The 21,993-nt window shown below is 42.0% G+C and overlaps 1 protein-coding gene across 1 annotated transcript in view; it reads left to right on the top strand.

Annotated features, from left to right (window-relative positions):
* Positions 1-21,993, top strand: part of LOC138109320 (bifunctional heparan sulfate N-deacetylase/N-sulfotransferase 4) — a 55,920-nt gene that overhangs the window by 10,162 nt on the left and 23,765 nt on the right. Inside the window, exons 2-3 of the mRNA XM_069012532.1 lie at positions 11,189-11,276; positions 15,921-16,075. Coding sequence (XP_068868633.1) covers positions 11,189-11,276; positions 15,921-16,075 — 243 coding nt within the window. The remainder of the gene's footprint in view (positions 1-11,188; positions 11,277-15,920; positions 16,076-21,993) is intronic.

Below are 21,993 nucleotides of genomic sequence, written 5' to 3'. Positions count from 1 at the left end.
CACAAGCCATGGGGTGTGCTGAACCCCTGCAGAGGAGAGAGAGGGCAAAGAAGGGGGAATGCAGAGCCCACGGAAGAGCTTGAGGAATAAGGAAGGTCTCCCACAATGGAAAAATACCACCCAGCTTTCAGCTCTTTCTCATCTTACAGCTGTAAATTATTTTCAGGATTGAGATGTACACCTTGTCCAACAGTCCTGTTTGGCTAGCAGAGCATTACCCAAGTAAAACCTGTCTCAGCAATTCAGTATTTGTGATTTTTAAACAGCTATTCCCATATAAAATAAAATTATTGCATTACCCTTCAGCTGTGAGAGTAATAGAAGCTCTCACTTCAGAAATGAGTGGAAATTTAGTGTAACAACTATAATTAAAAGCTTGATAGTTTGCTGAACATATTTTTCCCAGTTTAATGATCCAGTGTTACATGAATTCATACTTTACGCTGCAAGTAGCTACAGCTTTGAATGGCAATATTGAGAGAGAAAAGAACAGCCTTTAATGATTAAGATTAAAAGCAACTAGATTTAAAAGTTAACTGCCTCAGTAATGCCACTTTCTGGCTGCCACCACAATGCATACGAATGGCACTGAAATAGGAAACTGTTTTAAGCAAAAACCAAAACAAACCTTTCCCCCCAACCTTTCTGTGCTTCTTTTGTTTTTCGAGACAATGCTATGCAGGTATTTAATGTGCTGGTAGGATTGGCTCTCTCCCTTGTTCCCAAGTGCTAGAGACCTATTCACCATAAAGGTTCACAGGCAGTGTTCTCTTATATGTGAGAATAGAGAAAAGCCAGGAGTTTCAACTGTTATGAGACTTAGGAAAGGATCACAAACATCACAAACACTGATTTTTCACTGGATTATTATTGTCAGCCATTATTACTCTTGGAGGACATACTGCTCCTCTAGGGTCTGGGCTGAACCCTTCACCAAGAACTAATCCCTGGGGAAGGCTCCATACACCACGGGAATGTGTTCTCATACGAATGGTAAGTTGGGGAAGGGAATGAGAAATTTCAAAATTATGCTCCCATTCTCTTCCAAGCAGCCAAGAAAACATGTTGTAAAAGACATCAGTAACCACTCTCTGACAAAAAGATGCTTGTTAGAAATGTTCACTTTCTCTTCCACATAATTCACCTCGTGCACTCAAGCACAGCATTTGTCCTGTGTAATTTAGAAAATCCGGGATGAGGAGCTCAAGGAGAACACAAGCATTCCTTCCTAGCAGAAAATACTGTGGGTGCATAGTGCTCAGGGAAATCCAGTACATTCCAACACCAAACAAGGCTGTTTGTCAGAAGCAGTTTTAGAAGCCCTAGGGATAAGTCTTCCCTGTCAAGAATGATTTAGCAGCATCTAGAAAGAGATGAGCTCCATCAGACTGGAGCAAATTCACCCAAAGCTTCTTTTTCTCTCTGGTGGCTGAAATTGCCTCCCAGACTCCTGGTGACGGGGCAAGGGAGCAGCTACTCTCCTTGCTCCAGGGTCTTTTCCAGAGCCTGGCGAGCCAGGTTAGCATCCTCTTCCCTGCTCAGGGAGCTTGGGACCAACTGCCTTGCTGTGGGCACTTAGGCGAGGATCAGCTGGCAAAGTCAGGTAAAGGGCTTCCTGTTAGCAGAAGTTCCCTTCCTAGGAAGTTCCTGAAAGGCTTCCTCACTTTGCCACAATTACATTGGACCACTTGAATTTCTCGAGGGTGCAGGTTTGAGGGTTTTGCCAATCTCTATTCCAGAGTGATCTGAGGAAGAGCAGTACTTCAGTTTTGCTCTGAGTGTAATTTTCCCACTTTTTGGAAAGGTGTGGTGATACTTTTGAACCCGAAACATTTCCTTTGACTGTTAAAGTGATTTGTTCTCAATTTGACCTGAAATTACGTAGTTTTATAAAAAAGTAACCTACTGAAACTTCTGAAATGCTTGATTTCAAATGTGTCAGCTGCAGTTGGTGATCTGGATTGATTTTATTGGACAACATACTGGCTTTTCATGTTTCTATTCAAGAGAATTGAGTAGAAACTCAACATGGGCATTGCCGTTTTGCTTTGGATCTTCCACCTTCCTCCTCTGGACAGCTCACTATGCTGTCCTCATGCTGGGAAGGATAATAAAGCAATGATAAGCAGGAGGATTTTCTGGGATGGAGGGATTTTAAACCTGTCCTCGAGGACAATAAAGGTTTTAGCTCCCTCTGCTCTGAACCTGAAGGAGCAGAGGGTGGCAGAAGCACTCTGATCTCTGGTGAAAGAGATGTGGTGTAAAGCAAGAAGAGTTGCCTTGCAATACCCTTTTCATTCCACAGAAACATCCAATTCTAGTTATCAAAACACTGAAGCAAGCTCCCTGGATAATGGAAGACAGCATCACAAAGAAGGAACAAGGGTCAAAGAAGTTAAGCTCTGCCAGACAAGTATCAAACATCTCAAAAATATTAAAAAGCAACCCTTAATCCTAGTGGTTTTTAAAGCACATCCTTACTCATCAAGATTTTGCAAACTGAAGGTTTCACAATAACTGAGGAAAACAGTACTCCAGACTTCCCTGGTTTCTGATTTTTATGGAGAGGGTGGGCAATGGACAGACTTGCATAGGGAAAAAAAACTCCAAACCTATGGAGGCACCCTCTTAAAGCCACAAGATACATCCATCATTGTGCCAACACACCCAGTCTGAAACCTGAAGGACAGACCTCTGTTCAGAATGTATCACCTGCTCCAATCTCTCCTTTATGATTGAATGTGTGCTGGAAAAAAAAAGCTTAATTCCCCACCAAAAAGCATATACATCAGTTAGTTTTTAAGCAGTAAATTTAAAACAGGAATTTGAGATTGCTGGTAGGTGTTCAGAATTTTGAAATAAATGTCCATGATGAGAACTTTAAGGAAGTTTTATTTTTGTGACAAGTTATCCAAGTGATTGATTTCCAAGGGCAGTAAAGGAATGGAAGACAACTCTGATTAAACCTCAGTAGATCCAAAACCATAAATTAAAGAAGATAAATAAGGGAGCCTCCATTAGTCTAGCCTTTAAATAATTTATAGCAAGTGAGTACCCACCTGTAACAGGTTGTAGAGTTTTTTGTAATTCTTTCTTTTTGCTTAAGGAAGCAAGTCTGAAGCACCAAAGCACAAGAAAAAGAAAGAATATACAACTCAACCAAAATGCAGTTGTTGGTGTTACTTGTCTTTTACCCTATATTTGTATTGTGCCAAGGAGAGGGAGACTTTGCTCCTCTTTTTTCTTTTTGGCATGGCCTAAACATGACCTGAGCTAACGAATGACCAAGTCTGGGTTTTATGTCGGTGACATGCAGCACAATGACTGACACCAGCACTGTTTTCCTGCAAACAGGATCACGATGGCTCAACATGCATTTCTTACTAACATACTATTTTAGACCTTGATGTGGCCCCTGTAAAGCCTCAAGATGGTTTTGCCCTTCAGTACTTATTTTAGGGGTTAATTTTGTGATTGATCAGAGCTGAGGTGGGGGTTCTGCCACTGCCTTTCGGGCCTCTTTTTTGATAGCTCGAGAGTGGAGCTGGAGGCAGACAAACCTCACCTGCCTCGTGCAGATGTGGATATGGGGAAATATTGCTCTTCTGTATTTCACAGGGCTGTTGTGCTGGCCAGGCTGAACAGCAGCCATAGGGAGCAAAGCCATTCAAATTAGAACAAGCATTCCTGATCATGTTGTTTCAAAAACTGGCCCAATAATCCTTGATCTCCCGCTGGCAGATTGCCTTCCCCTGATTCCCCTGCCTGAAGAACCTTTCTTCAAGAGATTTCTTTTGCTGAAAATGCTTAAGCTTTTGAAAAGTCAGAACTGATAAGAAATAATCTCTAAGCCCCTTCACTGCTCTGCGCAAAGTGCCACCAGCTCCTGTCACTGCTGCATGATCCTGCAGGGAGGGACCTGCTCAGCCCCGGGCTTCTCCACAGCCCAGGGTATTGCCACCTGTGCTCAGCTTGGGCATGTGCTAATTTTTCCCCTTCCAGGATTTGTCAGCAGATTTGGTTAGTGTTCCTAGAAAATCCTTCAGAATCAGTAATGATTGATACTGGAGACCCTCAGTGCTTTGCCAAAGAGGCTGTAAATCTTCTCAGTGGGTAAGGCTGACACAGAGCAGCAATCACTGCTGGCAGGTGACCACTGCAGCCATTCCCTGCTCCTGCAGCTCCAGCAGCAGGTCCTGTGGATGCCCCCAGCCAGGACTAATGCCTTTGATCTTCCCCAGAATGGGGAGCAATTGCCTTTACTTATCTGTGTGGCCCCAGTTAAAATAAACCCTGCTTTTTATTCATGCTCTTTATTTTCAGTTTATACTTTCTGCCCTGCCCTTGCTCTTCATTTGAGCTTTTTGCTGCTAGATGCTCTAACAAGGCCAGGAATTGCTTTTTTCAAGAAGAGAGACTGAATTATCGCAATGGATATTTTATGTATCTGTGCACCTACACATCTGTGGTTGGTCAAGGTGCTCTCACTGCTGGGGTATCTGTGTCACACTCAGCATCATCTCTCTTCTAATACTAAATCAAAAGCCACCTCCTGAGTTCACAGGGATGTTATTCACCACTTAGTCATGAGTGAGTGGTGAATTGGGTGCAGTATCACCCCATTCATCTCCTTCAGCTGAAACTGGCTTAACCTCTGCTGGGACAGATGCACTCCTCTGGCTCAAATTAAATGCAAGTAGACTCCTCACAGTTTTCTGACTTGAAAACAGAGTTTAAAAACAGCAGCAGAAGTACATCTGATAAACTGGGTATTCCACTCATGAAGGAAAAATCTGTTTTTTCCTTTTTGCAATAAACATACTACACAAATATGTGCAAATCATCACTTTTTTTCTTGCTTCAAGAAACCCACCTATCCTGTCCGACCTCACACAAAGGCAGCTAACTCCAGGGAAATGCTGAACAGACTCAAGTAATAGCTCTACAATAAAAAATAGCTTTGCAGGCAGAGCTGGCTGTGTTCAGCCCCAGCCGAGAGCTCCCTATTAATTATTTATGTGGCACTGTGGATTAGCACGGCGCTTCACGGAAATAAATGCACAAGGAAATGCAGTCCCACCCCTTGTGAAGGCAGGGCCAAAGCCCTGCTTGCCCTGTTGGCTGTGCCCAGTGCTCTGCAGCCAGTAGTGGGAGTGGCACCACTTGTGGGAAGGACTGGATGGAAAGTGTCTCAAGGTCTGTGAGGGTTGGCAGTTTCCCTCTGATCTAGCCCCTGCTGTTCCAGTCAGGTTTGGCATAGAGTATAGGGTGAGTGATTTCAAAATTCCATCAAAGATTTTACTAACTCCAACCCATAAACTCCTTTCAAACTCCAGCCAGTAAGTCAATAATGTGGATTCTTCCTGATTCCCACACTCTGGTATTATCTGCTATAAGCATGGGAAGCGGGCTGAAATCCTCACCACACAGAAATCATCAACTCGGCTTCACTGGGATAATAAATTCCTCACCAAGTTGAGCTTTAACAAGTGCAGATACAGCTGAGTTGATTGTCCCCCCTTATGACAGAAATTTATGCTCCAATCTGAAAACTGAAAATAAAGAATTTGGAATCCTGGTCTTGCAGTGACCCCATCAGTGATGTCAGGCTAGACACACTTCTTTACTGACAGCTTTTCTGTCAGAAAAAAGCAGTGGCTAGTTATTTCACACCTTCCTCACAGTCAGTACTATGATTATAACTACTTTGTGGTATTCCTATCAATTCCAATTCTACTGGCTTTGAAAATTGCCAAGACCATAGCAGGCTTAGCCAGATCTTTTTTTTTTATCCTAGCATAGATTTCAGGGAGGGAGCAAGAGCGGGAAGAGGCAATCACAAAATCACATCCTGACAGCAGCTGCTTGCAGTGCAAAGAAACATTGCTGAAAGTACTCTTTGCTTTTTTTTCTTTCCCCAGCTGGAAATTTAGAGCAAAACTATAACTTTGTAGTTCTCCAGCTTTCCACAGACCACCAGCAAATTGCTTCGCAGAACAGCTTGGGAATGAACCTCAGGGCTATGTAGCTGCACAAGCATTAAGGACAGATGTTAGGGACAAAAATGAATAAATGCATTAAAAGACTTCTTAGTATTATAACAAGTATATGCCGTAGAAGCCTGAGAAAACTGTCTGGCAGTGAAAAACAATTTCAAATGGAAGGGGTTTCTGGAGGTGATCTAATCTAAGCCCCAGCTCAAAGCAGAGGTAATGTCAAAGTTAGGTATGTGCAAATATTTGCACATATTTCCTATCTACAGTACATATAAATAAGTAGTATTGTGTATCTAGTGAGCATATACATATTTTATGCACACACACCAGAGAGCAGAAACCTACAGCAGTGGAATCACTATCCAGCACTAGGATCTGCTCCCAAATGAATAATGACTTTGAGTAATGGCAAGTGAGCCTGTTTTTGACAAGATTCTCAGTCATATCCCTCAGAAAGTGATGGGACAGTGTAACCTCGGCCACGTACCCCTGGGATGCTGGGCACTGGTACGTCCTCCCATGCCAGAAGCACTTCCTCAAACAAGTCTGTGCAAGTAAAATAACTCGAGATGACAGCAAACTACAGATACACTGCAAAGCAGGAATATCTAGCTTCCCCTCCTTCCCCTGATCTCCCTGCAGACTGAGTGAAGAACTCATGTCCTTTCTCACCTGCCCCCCACACTGTGCATTCTCTTCAACAGGCTCTGTAGTAACTTGGGATGGTGTTTCCTTGGGCATCTCTCCTTCAGGGAATGCCCCAGAGGCTGGGTGCTCTGGGCACCACAACCACACAGATCCTGCCACAGAGACAGGAACCTCCAAGATCTGGAGGTTTTGTTGCTTCCCAAAACTTACATTCACAGCATTGCCTCTGGAAGGTCACGTGTATGAGCAGGAGCCCTAATTAAATGCCAGACTTTCTGCTCCACACTGGAGTAATGTTGAGTCCTGCAAATCTTGTGTCCCTCCCGTGCTTTTCCTGATGCTTTCAGTTTCTGGGAATGTCCCTGAGATATCTGCAAGTGTCAGGAATTCGGTTGTGTTTTGCAGAAATAGTCTTTAGACGTGTCATAAAGACATTTTGACAGCTGCGGTTTTCAAGCTGAACAATGTCTATGTTTCAGAGACTGTTAGCATTTTCCTCCACAACCAGACTAAGTTCTCACCAGCTGATCTCACAGACACTGGTCCTCTCTTTCCCAAGAACCCTTCCCGTCTCTAATGCTATTACCTGCTGTGGAAGCAGCATGAAAAGCACATGAAATATATATATATATATAGGTTAATAGAATGCTAGGAGGACAAGGCTCTATGTATTAATTCCCATAATTAATCCTTTTTTGGTTTAACTGATGTTTCAGGGATCACCAGTCCCTGTCTGTGCATTTGCACACACACAAACCCACATCTGCCTGTACCATCTGTCTCCCTACAAACAGCCCCAATACTGACCCCCAATATTTGCCTCACTTTCCTCAATAAGAAATACAAGATTCCGTTGTGTCGGCTCGATCCAGCTGGCATCTGTCCTTCTCACCCCCAGCACCGATGCACATACAGGGAAGGGCTCATGCTTTAGCAGCTCTATTGATCCACACAGACCTTTGGGTGAGGAGGAAAGCCTCTTTAATTACTTTGGCTGACTTTCAGGTTCTGTTTTGCCTTAACAATGTCTTCAGAAATCCAGTACCGTGTTTTAGCGTTGTTGTCGCTTAGCTTAGATTTGGAGTTTTGTTCCCCAGAGAGACACCTTCTACCTCAGCCTGGCCAGCCCATGCTTGGCATCAAAATCAGGACAAGTCATTCATTTGCCTTCTCTAAGGATTTGATAACCTCTACACTTCCCTTAGCCAGAGGTGTTTTGACCTTTAATTAAAAGGAAAATTTGTTGTCTTCCACTCAGAAGGCAGCAAATAATGAACTCATTAAAATGAGGTTACTGTTCAGGCCTTAGAGCAATAAGAGCCAAAGTCTCATTAGCAGCTAACAATCCAGAACACAGCACATAAATAAACCTAATATGGCAGAGCAAAATGCCTTGGTGTATTAAATTTGAGCAGAATCAAATGTTTACAGTCAATGATGTCTGGGGCATGAAGTTTTAATGTACTTAATGAAGGAAAGCAAATTGCTTCCTATTAGGCATGAAATGTTCCTGCAGAAATCGCCCCAAAAAGTTTATTATGTAAATGAAGGATAGAGTTATAATTAACAAGGACATAGAAGGAAAATACCACTTCTTCCTAATAGATGCACCAATTATGAAGAATAGAGACACGGCAGCTTCAAATCTACAAAAGGTAATTACATGGATTAATGTGAAAGGCTGCTGAACGCAATATAACGAAGAAACTGTATCTTGTGGGTGTCACAGAGAAGCCTCACTGGCAATGCAAATAATCAGTTAATAAAGTTAAATCCGTGAGTTTTGAGGGATTCCAGGCAATTAAGGGTTTGTATTTGAAAGAACAGCTTAGAATACCTTAAAAAAACCCCAGTTTTTGCTTAGTCTGGCACAGTAACGTGCCTGTTCGTCCACGTGCAGTGTCCTCCATCGTTCTTTCCTTGGAAAGTGATAATTATTAAGTATGATCTATTTAACTGTCCAAAAATAAAAACCTGTGGGTTCAACAGGGAATTCTGGTTGTATTTCCACAGGCGTGCAGTGGGAACAGGGATGGGATAGGGACCACTGAGCCTCCCCTGAGGAAGGGAGGATTCCTATGGAACAGGGGACAGGAGGCAGGACCAGGCAGAGTGGGAGTAGCTGTGTGGCACCCAGCCTTGGAAAGAGAACAGTTTTCCAGCTGTTAAAATTCAATAGCCCTTCTCCATCCTGCAGAACCTTCAGAATAAAATAAATACCTTCTCATGCCTCACATGGAGCCTGGGCAAATCTCAGGAAGGTTTCTGGCACTGAGTGCCAGGGATGTGCAGTCTCTCCACCCTTTCGTGAAAGACAGGGAAGGCAGACCCTAATCACCTAAAGAGTTTTTTCATGTTAAGGGTGTGGAAGACATTACTGCCCTTCCCCCAAACAGACAAGCTGTGACAAAGTAAGTTTGGACTGGCCTAGCTGACAAGATCTTCTTAGTGTTAAAAAGAGGGGAGGTCATGACAACAAAATTTAGCTGCATATTATATAAATTAATATGCATATATGGAGATTGAAATGGCAAAAAAAAGTCTTTAGGACCAAGCCAAATCCAGTTTGAGCGACAGATTTGCCCTTTAGACAGAGGAAAATGCTTGACACACTGCAGGTTCCAGGATTTACATCTTAATCCTCACTCTGTTTTTAATGAGACCTCTCTGGGCTGGAAGGCTCCTGCCTATCCTGCAGCTCTGTCATCTTAATTGAGATGTGAGGGGAGCAGGAGAGAGGAGCCCAGGTGATGAAATGATGTTTGTTTTGTGCCCCTTCTTGTGCTATATGTTAAGCGATGATAATTTCTCAAGATGTTCTTCCCTCAAAGGAAAATTAAATTGATTTTGCTCAGCCCATCAGTCTTTCTCAACATATCTAAAATGCTCTAGATAGTTTGGAAAATTACGTTCTAAAATATAATGACTCAGATTCTATGCTTCTGACTTTAATGGTGTCAATTTAGTGCCAGTTTTTACCAGCTGGGGATTTTCCTCAGTGTCTCAGCTAACAGTGGTGTTCATCTGTGAGGTTTTGCATTTTAGTGAACATTTACTTGTTATATATTATGTAAATATAGTCCCCCATGTGAAATTGTCACAGGATTGAAATAATCAACTTACTAAATGGCTGGCAAGATAGGCTGGAAACCACACAGCTACCTTAATATTTAATGCTAAAGCACAAGATTTACTGTCATAAGATTATTTCCTTTAGTAAGGAAAGGAATTTGCTTGGTGACTGTTGCAGCTGATAAACACTATCTCTGTTTTACATCTTCCTTGCTACCCAATGTATTTTTCTATTTAAAAAAACAAGGCAGTTGCACACTGCCTGAAAGTCTCCTGTATTACACTCACACACCTCAGCTGCTGAAACCCTGGTTTCATCATTTATCCTGCACTGGAGATACTTCTGGTTTATGGTCCCAGGCAGGGGTGGTGGTTGTTGCTTAAATTAGACCAAAAAACTATCTTCCTGCAACATTAAGTGAAATTATGACCATACAAATTGTAATTTTACAAATGAAGGACAACATTAGCTGGACTGGGTGTATGTGTGCAAACCACTGCAATCATTTTATCTTTGAACTCTGCAGGAACATGAAGGCCCAATCAATAGAAGTGTTATTAATAGATGATAGGAAGAGTTCTCTAGAGCCACATAATGGAGACACGGAAAATTGATGAAAACAGAGTTTATAACCCATTCAGCATTGGCAAGGCCGGAGGGAGATAGGGAGATAAATGCACTCCCCATCTCACATGCACCTCACCCAAATTCCATGGGCTGGGGATCCAAAGCAGGTCTGTGCACAAGGACCAGCTCTAGAAGCACTGCAGAGCTATAACAACCAATAAGTAAACATAGATAGCTCACACAGGCTTAACCATTCTCTCTTTCCCTAGTAGCTGGAAATATGTCCAAAAACAAAAATTGGACAAGTGGCCAAGACTACCTGTTTCTGCTATAAGCAACACCCTTTCATTCCATTTCATTTACAGTGGCCTTATCTTAGCTTGGAAGAGAGAATAAAAATAAAAATTAAATTAAAAATTCATTTATGACATATTCATTTATGGACACTGCTTCTACCATGGGTCAGAACTGAAGCTTTGCTCATTGACATTTAAGCCTGAATTTGCTATTCAGACACAGCCCAAAATGTTCCAGCAGGTAAGTAAATCCCAATGTCTTCATGCCTGGGTGGCGAGTAGTATTCCTAATTTTATTTTGGGTTTTAAGCACACGTTATCAAGCTTCACTAATTACCCAGAGCATGGGTGACTTAGTAATCAGTATATTGCTGCCTCTGAATGGCTGGATCTGAGTCCTACCATAGATCACTGCCCTGACAGATATATCCTGGGCCAAGCCACAGAACCATCACCTCCCTTGGGTACTTAGGCACCATCACTACCTCTTCTAGACCATCAAACTCTGATGGAACAAATTAAGCTCTCTGTAACAGTCTTATAAAAATGGATGAGCCCGAAATAACATTAACTTTTCTAAATGCATCTTAATTTCTTATTTATTTCAGGCTTTACTAGAGACTCAAAATTTACTGCGCACTCAGGTTGCAAATTTTACCTTCAACCTTGGATTTTCAGGAAAATTTTACCACACAGGTAAGAAGGAACTTTGTGCTCTCAGGTAGCTGCAGTTAAATAGGTGACAGAATTTTAAACCTAGCTTTAAACATTCCCTTTCTAAACAACCCAGTGACTCAGTGGAGCAGCGGGAAATAAGTGTTCCACCATTTCAGTGTCTAATTCAGGGTACAAAGGGTAAAGACACACTGTGGGTGAGCTGCTCAGGTACAACAAGGATACCCTTGGTGTTTTCCTGAAAGACGTGTGGTGGTAAATCTCAGGTTTATAAAGGAGGCAAAGTAGCTGCAGAGATCTCTCTAATTCCACAGGAGACAGGACAGCATGGAAGACAGAGTAGGGTTTTTCGGTATGATGAAATATAAAAGATTGGGAAAATCATGTCTCAGAACCTCTGAGGAGGCAGAAGCATTTCAATGGGATGCATAAGATTTTGTTATGCCTGTGAAGGTAATCTGTCTCAGGGATCTGCAAATCAGGAGGGATGATAAAAGGAAAGCATAATGAAAAGGAATTTTTATCGAAACCCTGCCCTTTCCACACTCTGCAGTAACAAGCTGCACACTTGCACTGTGCTTCTGTGGAAGATGAGGCACTTCCACATCTGCTCCTCCTACTCCTGACACCTTTCTCATTTTTGCTCCATTTCTCCACAGCACAACACCCCCTTTTTAAAAATTTTATTTCTTTTCCTCCTCTTTTGCCTTCCCCGTTGCTGAATGCACCTTCATTCAGGCTTCCCTCTGCTGCCTCTCAGCTGTGCTGGTCCCTAGTACTGCTGAAGCAAGAAGAGACTCCCTGCAAGGGAGAACCTCTTGTCCTTCTTTCCAAACCCCATACCCTTCCCACCCCTGCAGACCAGCTCCAAAATCCTCAGCTGTCAGCCTATTCAGCCACACTCACTGAGTGATACCAGGGAAACTTACGGAGCAGAGGAGGAGGCAGCAAGAGGATGGGAGGGTGAGTTTAAAACCTAGGAATGATGCAGTCCCTGCTTTCCTAGACCCTGAGGCAGCTGTGGAGTAAGGCAGGTCACCCTGGCAGAAGGGAGATGAGGAAGCCTCTGAGGAATGAGTAGAGAGAAGGCAACCAAAAGGATCTATTTGTATCACTGTCACTAAGTCCAGGCCGTTTTCCCCTTGTGCAAGCACTTAATGCTGAGCAACTGCTGCCCAGGAAACCTCATGGACTAAAGATACAGGCTGGAGAGCCTGGGGAAAAATTAAGAGGCAGAGAGAGATGGAATTACCTGCCTGGAGTCATATAACAAGGTAGTGGCAGACCTGTGGTCAGAGAGCAGCTCTGGAAACAGAACTACAGTGTTCTCCTCACTTCATCCTGACCTGCCTGTGTTGTTATTCCTTCTGGAGATTAATTGGACATGCGTGTAATACAGCAAAACAAACAAAAGCAGCTCGAGGCTCTGAGCTGCTCTAAAGCAGGAAGCTGCTTGGTTGTGGCCATCTCCAGAGCAGAGCTGGTATCAGTCATTCGTGTCCTCTGTGAGGTAAGGTGATCCATGGGGTAGAGGAGATGGAGAAGGAGATGGTTTTCTTATTAATATTATGACATAGTGGGCAGTGGCTGGCAGAAAACATGCAGCCTTTGTGAAAAACCCACTCCCTGACCTGCCACTATTTTTCCTTCCTTCCTTCATCCCAACACCCTCCACATTGTCACAGGGTTTCTGATACAAGGCTGACCAATTTCAGAGTTGCTACTGCTGTAGAGAGAGAAAAGAGGAGGATATGCACGTGTGTCCATCCTCCTAAGGCTCTCGAGGCTCCCCAAAACAGCACAGAACTACTTCCCGAGGTGAAGCATGCCCTTGGCTCCATGAAGGGCCTGGATGCAGCCGGGTTTTTAACAGAGCATTTCATTTATAGGGTGGGGATGGCCCTTTGGCACCTCAGCTTAGTGGAAAGGTTTTGGCATACTCTCCACACAACATGCACTTTTTTGACTCATTATAAATAAAGCACGGAAAGGTGCTCTTTAATTACTGTACACGTGGCTTGCTGACCCACAGAGGCTTTTACTATCAGATATTCAATGTGTTTTATTAGTGCACTGCACCTGCTATGCCTTACTGACTTCCTTAGTATGGGATTGTGCTTTCCTTTCCAAAACCTGGATCATTTTAAAACTACAGCAGGGAGATGAGTGTGGGGATGTGTTGGCAAATTAAACAGTTACACGTTTTCATGGAAAGATGCTGCTGACCCATCAGATATTGCAGTACATCAGGACACATCACCTGGTAGACTCTGCACTGTATTAACACCATGAACAAAAAGAACGAGCAGATCCTGTTAGTTCTGCAACTTTTCACTTGTTCATGCTGCAGCAGTTGAAATTAAGACAGCCTCAGAATTTGTATATAAGATGTACAAGAATATTGGTAGCAGCTTCCAGTTTAGCTTCAGTTTTGAACTCCAAAGAGACTCTAAGTTATGGTTATAGTTTTAAAAATGGAATTATTATGCACAAAAAAACCTTTGAATTACTACCTGTGTAAAGTGCACCCTGCATCTCAAAGCAGACACATGCTCACCCTGTTTATAGGTTTTACGCATTTTTCAGATTTAAATGAAGAAAGCTACAGAAAGAATGTTGGTTGTAAAAGAAATTAAAACCCCAAAATCCCTTGTTTAGCCTCCAATACTCTGAATAAGGGGTTGGGCAAAAAATATTTAAACAATATGAGCAACCACCAAATGCTCCATTAAAACTTTGCATGAGTGTTCTTTGAAATAACACTACCTAAGAATTCATAAAACCAAACAACGTTCTTTTCTAAGATTTGCAAGAAAAATAACCTCATAAGCAATGCCACTACCTAAGGTTAAACTTCCAACCTCTGGCATTACAGGATGGCATTACAGGATGGGGTTATGCTTCTTTAAAATGGAAAGCATTATGCTTCATCTTGTTTGATTTTTGTTACATTAAAAGAAGTGCAAAGTTTGATTAGTTGTATATCTAAATTTACAAAGAAATTTGTAGGAAAAGGTAGGATTTATTTCAAGACCCACACTCTACTTCAAATATTAATAAGGCACTAAATTATACTTTGACCTAAATCTACTCTGGTTGTAGTTCTTCATGTTTTTCAAACACTCACTTTTTTCCTCTTCATCACTAACTTTGGCTTATCACAGAGATCCTCAATTCCCTCACAAACTCCATTTTCTCCCTCCTCTGTCCTATTTTGAAACCTGTGTTAAGATTCTTCCCTTGCCCGTGGCCTGAGTGACTGCAGGTGAAGCACATAGCCCAAAACCAAGCCAGCAGTCATTCCAAAAATGCAGGGCACAGAGGGAGCAGCCGTCAGGCCTTTCTTTTCAGTAAGGAATTCCCTAGTAAACAGGGTTGTTTTCTTTTTCCAGTAGCACTCCCATCAGTGGGAGCAGCTTCCTTAGAACTTGCAGAGTGCTACAAAGAGGGGAGCAAGGGGACTCAGTGACTCTGGGAGAAAGTTTCAAAGTACTGCTCTCCTTGTGTAGTGGCATTCTTCAAAAACCACTGCAGAAATGGAAAATAAAAGCCAAGAGCTGAAGTGCAGGCACTGAACAGGCATCTCTGGATGTTCCTGCCAAGTAAACAGTGACATCCGTGAAGCATTTGCTTCCAGTGAGTTTTGCAAAACATTAAAAGGCCTGTAAGAAGATGGGATTTCTATGTTTGCATCTGGAGACTGATTTTGGCAATTACTTCTTAGACTGAAGCAAAATAAAAGCATTCAAATGGCAGAGAACACGGAGGAAAGCTTCTAAAAAACAAATGTTGTCGGGTAGTTTGAGGGTGAAGCTACTGGGATGTCACTTTGCCTTTCCAGGCTGGAAAAGCAGGGCAGATGTGTGTCCACAGATGGTAGGAACAGCACTGGGTCCTTTCCCAAATGGAAGGTTTCCTTTGTTCCAGCCACAAATCCTCGCTTCTGCCTGAAGCAGATACCCTTCACTAACACAGGAGGTTTGATTTGGTTTACTTTAAGATTAAATCTGACCAAAACTGAACCCTAAGAAACATTTGGAAGCCTTTTGCCATTAGAGCTTCATGCTTTCCACCTAATTATATTTTGAAACTTTTTCACACTTTACCAGAAATTATCAGATTTCAATTAACCAAGGCTAATAAAGTCATAGTTACAAGGAGGATGGAGGGGTGGTATTGATAAGACTTCATTTTTATCCATACATTGCCGTTACGGAAAGTATTTTGTATTTAACAGGGACATTATTATGAGGACAACATGGAAAATAACTGATATATACTGAACCTTTTCTTAACACAGATTGAATGTCTTCATTTGTCCAGCTTTCAAAAGACCTGGCAACCAGCATTAGTATTCCTGACACTGTTTTGTCACGTTAAATCCAAGCTGCCAGGTTATGGGCATGAAAAGATAGTGTGACATTAAATTAAAGCAAAGAGAGAAAACGTGGGGGGTGGGGGGTGGTTTTTCAGATCCCATATGTTAAAAAAAATTCTTACTGTTTATATGTAACATTCCCATAGTTTATAAACATAACAGTAACACATTGAGACACCCAGGCCAAGGACAGTAGGGTTTTTGGCAGCCTCTTCTGTGTTTAAAAAACAATTATGGGCCTTTTTCACTTTTCTAGTATTTTTTTTCTCCCTTTCTTCCCTCTGCAGGGACTGAGGAGGAGGATGAGGGCGATGACCTGCTGCTGAGATCTGTGGATGAGTTCTGGTGGTTTCCCCACATGTGGAGTCACATGCAGCCACACCTCTTCCACAATGAGTCCTCGCTGGTGGAGCAGATGATCCTCAACAAAGAGTTTGCAATTGTGAGTAGAAGTTCCCAAGAGATTTACTAGGATGCCTTCACTACCCTGGCCACGCTTTCCACACTGGTTTTATGCTTGTCAATACAATACCTATATACTTTCTCAGGTATGCAAACAGAGGCAGTGAGGTTAGAAACTCACCTGAACCCAGCCTTTTTGTGACTCAAAAGGAATTTGGTCTTAGCCTTTCCAGGCTTTCTGGAGAGGGAGCAGTCCTTCCCCAAGCATCCTGGCAAGACCATAGGGATCAGAATCAGTGAAAACAGAGCAAATACCAGCTGGCATTCTAAGCTTTAAGAAGCAGTTTGTACACAGGTTACCACCTTCCTAAAGTCTGCTGCAAATATCCTCACTAAGGCAGGGAGGAATTTGCAGTGAGCCTTAAACCTTGTATATGGTTTGGGAGAAATCTTGATGCTGACAGAGCCAACAAGTGAAGCTACTGGATTTCACTGTGCCTTTTTAAAATTACCTGCTTGAAATATGCTCTTGATATAACTAACCTCTTGCTAATATTGATAGATAATGGTGCTCTCCTTTTCCTCATGCTCTTGACTTCCAAGAGCCATCCTCCCCACCTTGCCCACAGAGCTCACAGTACTTGTGCTATTTACAGCCCTTTCAGGGTAATTCTGCTGCCTTATTGAGCACGACAAAGAGAAGCTGAAATCTATAGCTGCTGGCTTTGGAAAAGGCACTGTGTGGTCTCTGGTGAGGCACAGAAATGCCAAGCAACCAGAGCCACTCACAGAAGCAGAGGGACACAGTGGGGCTTTCTCAGCTGCTTTGGGAACAGCAATCCCAGCCCTTCCCAGCTCCAAAAGGCCAGGCCCCTTCCTCCCATCCCTGACACGAGCCAAGGCACATCAGGAGAAAGGCGGAGGCAGATGCCTGAACAAGCAGTTGGAAGCAATTTATTCTCTTGTTTATGAAAATATTTTCCTAACAACCTTTAAAGAAAATTAATTAAAAATGGCTTAACTGTTTACTCGTTATGCCAGACTTCCCCACTTCCCATCTCCTGCTTGGCAGGATGACTTCTTTTCCTTTCTACAGTTCTGCTTCTCTGTCAGCCTCATTCCTGGCACAGCCTGTTCATGCCTTTTGTGTAGCCTGGCCCAGAGACCCATACAGAGCTGAGATTTTAAATGCAAGAGTAATTTTTTAAACAATCCATATCTCAAAAATACACAGTCCCTTCATCTTTAAACCTACAGGGAAATTCTCCTAGTATTTTCAGGAAACACGAAGTCATCCAGGTCAAGCCACCTTTGGGAGTAAAATCTATAGCATAGCCTGAAAACAGAGCTGGTAATGGAATCTGTTTGTAACTTCAACTCCAGAAAGATAAAGCCCATGTCCTGAAGGGTAGAGACTCCTTAGGGTGCCTATAAATAAGGAGCTGATGTCAGTGAAAAGCTGCTGTTATTACACTTTTATTTCCTGCTAACATTTGGACAGGGGTTGTATCAACCCTTTGACCTTGAATCTATATGAGCTGTACAATTTACTTAGGAGAACATTCCTTTTCAAAAGCCTTCCTCTGAAATTCTCTCTTGTGGGAGAAATTTATCTTCCCGATATGACAGCCTTCCTGATAGCTATCAGAGAGGTCCCAGCCATGACTTCAGAGTGGGTTTGATTCCTCCCTGGCTTTCTCATCCTCAGCATCATGTCTTACTTGAGAAAAAACCTCCCTGTTCTGCAGCTGCACTACTCCAAGCCCTCCAAGTTAAAGCAAACCTCTTTCCATTATTCTTTGATTTCACAATGTGGATCCAGATTTAAATTAGACATCTGGAACAATGCATAGAAGATTTGCTTGTTGTTACACATGTTTTGTTTGTTGTCCACTATCTTTATTTAATACTATACTCAGGAGAACACAGCTTGATGCTGGTGCCATTTTCTCTTGCATTTCTCATTTATTGACCACATCTCCCCACCTCCTGTTTTGGCTGCAGATGGAGGTGATACCTTGTGTCAGCTTCTGCAAGGAAAGCTGCAGTAATTATTTGGAAATGTGATCACATTAATTCTTTACCTAATACGCGATTTCTTTGTTCACTTGTTTTAAACATGGCTAAGAAGGTAACAGGGTCTTCAGGAAGGGAGAGCACATCATTATATCCAAGAACAATAGTCAAGGTCGCTTAAGATCCCAAATAACACACTGAAGTTCTGTGTATTAAGACCTGTTGGCTCCTCTGGCAGGTAGATAAAAGCCTTGGCTCTGTTTCCTATAGCTTTATCCCCACCTCCTAACAATGCTCTGTAAAATAGGAGCTTACAATTGCAGCTGCCTCAAACAGCTCTGTCACAACACACAGACTGAAATCAGGTATCTAAACAGTTCTGTACACACAGAACTAATTGCTAATTAGGTATCTAATAGCCTTGATTTCAGTGCAGATATAGACACCTCTGTACATGTGGGGCTTAGTAAAAATCAACAGCCTTCAAAGGATTCCCCTCCACGTGCATTGCTTGTGAACCAGGGGAGTGCCTTCGACCAGAGCCCTCCAAATTGTTCTATCAATCACAGATATTTATCATTTCCACTGTTTCATGCCTACATGGTGAGAGGAAGAAACTCCCATCTTGCATAAATGTCATTGTCCCACCACTCTGGATCTGGCAGGCAGCAGGGGATGTTAGGCCTGGCAAAATCCTTATCCATGTGTACCTGAGTAACAGGCCCCACAGCTGCCCCATCCATAGCCCCATTCCCAAAGTCCTCACTGCCAAATCTCTCATTAACATTGAGATCCTCAGCCTCAGAGGATCAAGGGACAGAGATTTTAACTGTGGTAAAGTAAGTCGCAGAGCTTTGCTATCCCAATGCTATCCTGTTTATGTAAATATGGATGGTGTGTTCCAGAGCCTGCCTAAAGAAATGGGAAACTACAATTATTTTGATTATCAGTTGGGTTTGAGTTGATTGTGTTTTGTGGTTTGGGTTTTTTTCTTTATCAGACAATCCCAAAACCCTTTAAAGACACTAATCAACAAAACCTCAGATTAAATTTTACAAACGGATACTTCCTCAAGTATTATTCTCCTTGTTTATAGGCAATGCAATGGATACACAGAGAGGCAAAAAATTGCTCAAGCAGAAGTCTCTGATAGCATATATTCCAAAAATAAAGCAAACCAAGTTTTCCCTGCCATCAATAGCAAGATATTCCTCCTCCCCCTTTTGTACAGCCTTATCTGACAAAAACAAGTAGAATGTATCTAATCCAAAGCCTGTAGCTCTTTATTTCATCCCTTGATTTGTTTGCTCAGTGATTATCTTCTGTGCTCATTTGAGTACAGAGCCCAAAGCACAGCGGAGACAGGGCAAAAACTGTCACTGACTGTACAAGGCAGCTGTGAGCTGATAGGAAGAAGAAAGAAAGATGTAAAACTAAATAAATCAATTGAGAACCTGTCTGGCAGCACTCCTTGGCTTCCACCTGCTGCTTACAACAAGCTGCAGATGCACATCAGCACTTCCTCTGCCTGGAACTCGTGAGCTGCCCAAACCACAGATACACCATGAGCTTTTAATACACCAATTAAATGCCAACAATATGAGGCCCAGTGACCACATAGCCAAGGCAAAGTATCTACATGTGATGAAAAGAGTCTAATTTGTCCCATTATTAATACCTGTTGTTAATGTGGGGAAGGAGAGATGCCCACTGGAGATTGCCTCTAAAAATGGGCTGTAAATATAGGGATAACATCATCCTGTGCAGCAGGATGAGATTCATTCTGCCTCACCTTAATTTCTCCTGAAGTACTCATTTGCTGCATCACCTACTATCAGACAAAGCCAAAAGGTTTGGCAAACTTAGCTGAGGTTGTATTTAGCTTTTTCATCTAATAAAAGCCTTCATCCCTGCACTTTGACTGTGTGAAAAGATCTACATAAAATTTTTTAAAATTAAATGTTTGCGTTCTTATTTTCTCTGACAATGACCAATCATAGCTATTTTCCAAACTAAACAAAAAAGCACAAGTTTTGAAATGAAGAAAAAGACCAATGTACATTTTGAATGAAAAATCAGGAAATTGTTCCTTGGAATAGATAAGAAAATATGCTCAGTACAGGTATTTCTCATATCTTGACACACCAGTATACTTCTCCTTTAGCATATGAGTTTTCACTCCCAAAGTAAGTCTAATTACAAAATGAGAGGGAAAAGAAGAAAAGAGCAACAGAAAATTACTGCAAGGGGACACACAGTATTTAATCTTCCCAGGTAAACTGCAAATAGAATTGCCCAAAGAAAACACAATTATTTGTTAGTTGTTTCTTCTTAAATCCATATTGGATATCTGAGTGCCTGATGTATTTGTGTGATGAACTGTGTAGTGTGCAGGTTTTACTCAGAGGCCAATTTGCTTCTCCGTTGAGAACTCACGAAAAGCTGCCTTATTTTATTTGTGAATGGCAGATCACCATTCCAGTATTCTGTTGCTATGGCAATTCCAGCATCAAATAGTAGGGAGATAAACAGGATCTTACGCATATTCATCCAGATCCCTTCTTTGGGACAGGCCATCCAGAGCTGTGTTCATCACCAGCCTCAGGGCACATTCACCTTACATCTCTGTTTCTGTGGACTCCCTACCTCACATTTGGTGGAGGTTTGTGCATTCCAGCTGTGACAGGATATTCAGGTTAACAGTTGGACAGACTGAGCATCACAGACCTCTCAGGCATGGCAGTAAATGGCCAGATTTAAAGAAATCTTTTGATACAGCTTTTTCCTTTTACCATGTCCATGGCAAAAAAAAACAACAACAAACCAACAAACAAACAAACAAACAAACCCCACAAAAAAACCCCCCACAGAACAGGGTAATTTACCATCTCTCATTATAGAGCTATCCCTCCTTCCACCCTTAAACTGACTCATGCCTCTCAAGTAGGTAACAGCATTAATAAGCTGAAATTACGTTTTGTTCTCAATAAATTACAAGAGAGTTTGGGTTTCTCTTCTACAAGAACAGTCAGTAACCTGAGATCTGTACTGTAAGGAATGGATAATTTTAAGTGGTTGCATTATGTGATGTAGGAATGAGTGTTCCCTACAGATTTAACTTAATTTTTGCCAATGAATCAAAATCCCTTCTTGTTTAAGTACTTGAGGATGCCCAGCAGAACCTGTTGTTCCTGGAATTAAAGGAATCAATGGATAATGTGGGCAAAAGGAAGGGCAAAAAAACCCATAAAATAATCTCATACTTTAGCCTTTTCCCTCTGCACATCAGTTTTAAAGGAATAGAAAAGAGCCAATGTGTCCTGTAGTACTGGGAGCAAGATGAATTTGTGCCTTCAGAAGAGATTTTCAAGATAGCCTATAGATTATATTCATGAAGATGCACATATTTCCATATAGAAATGGAGCTAAATATAAGTATTTATAAAATGAAAAAGTAGTCCAAGCTATTTTTTACTACTACCTTAATACCATGGAAAAAAAATAAAGAGGTTCAGAAGATATGAGGAATATTTATTTATTAAATTAGGAAGGAATCTTGCTCCTATTCCAGAACTGGGAAACAAAATCCCATGTATGCCACTGCAACTTATTTTTTTTCCTGTTTACTAGCTTAGTAAATAAGCAACATTGGTTCACTGGATTACCTTTAAAAAGAACCAGACAGGTAGGATGCATATTAAAATAGATGCAATATGTAACAGAACAGGAGGCAAATCTATTCCATGCAACAGCAATGTAACATCATCCAGGAGGATTATTTCTCGCTGTAGTTGCCAAACTGTAGTTCCCTCCTCCTCCCCCCATTTTCAGCTGCAATTAGTACAAGTCTAAGGCCAGCAACTTCTCCAGTGCCACTGTGTGCAGGAAAAAAGCTTTGAATAATTACATGGCGGGTTTTTTTTGTATGTTCCTGACTCTCCC

Source organism: Aphelocoma coerulescens, chromosome 4 (assembly GCF_041296385.1).
Source record: "Aphelocoma coerulescens isolate FSJ_1873_10779 chromosome 4, UR_Acoe_1.0, whole genome shotgun sequence".
Classification (NCBI taxonomy): domain Eukaryota; kingdom Metazoa; phylum Chordata; class Aves; order Passeriformes; family Corvidae; genus Aphelocoma; species Aphelocoma coerulescens.
This window is presented reverse-complemented; position numbering and strand designations above follow the sequence as displayed.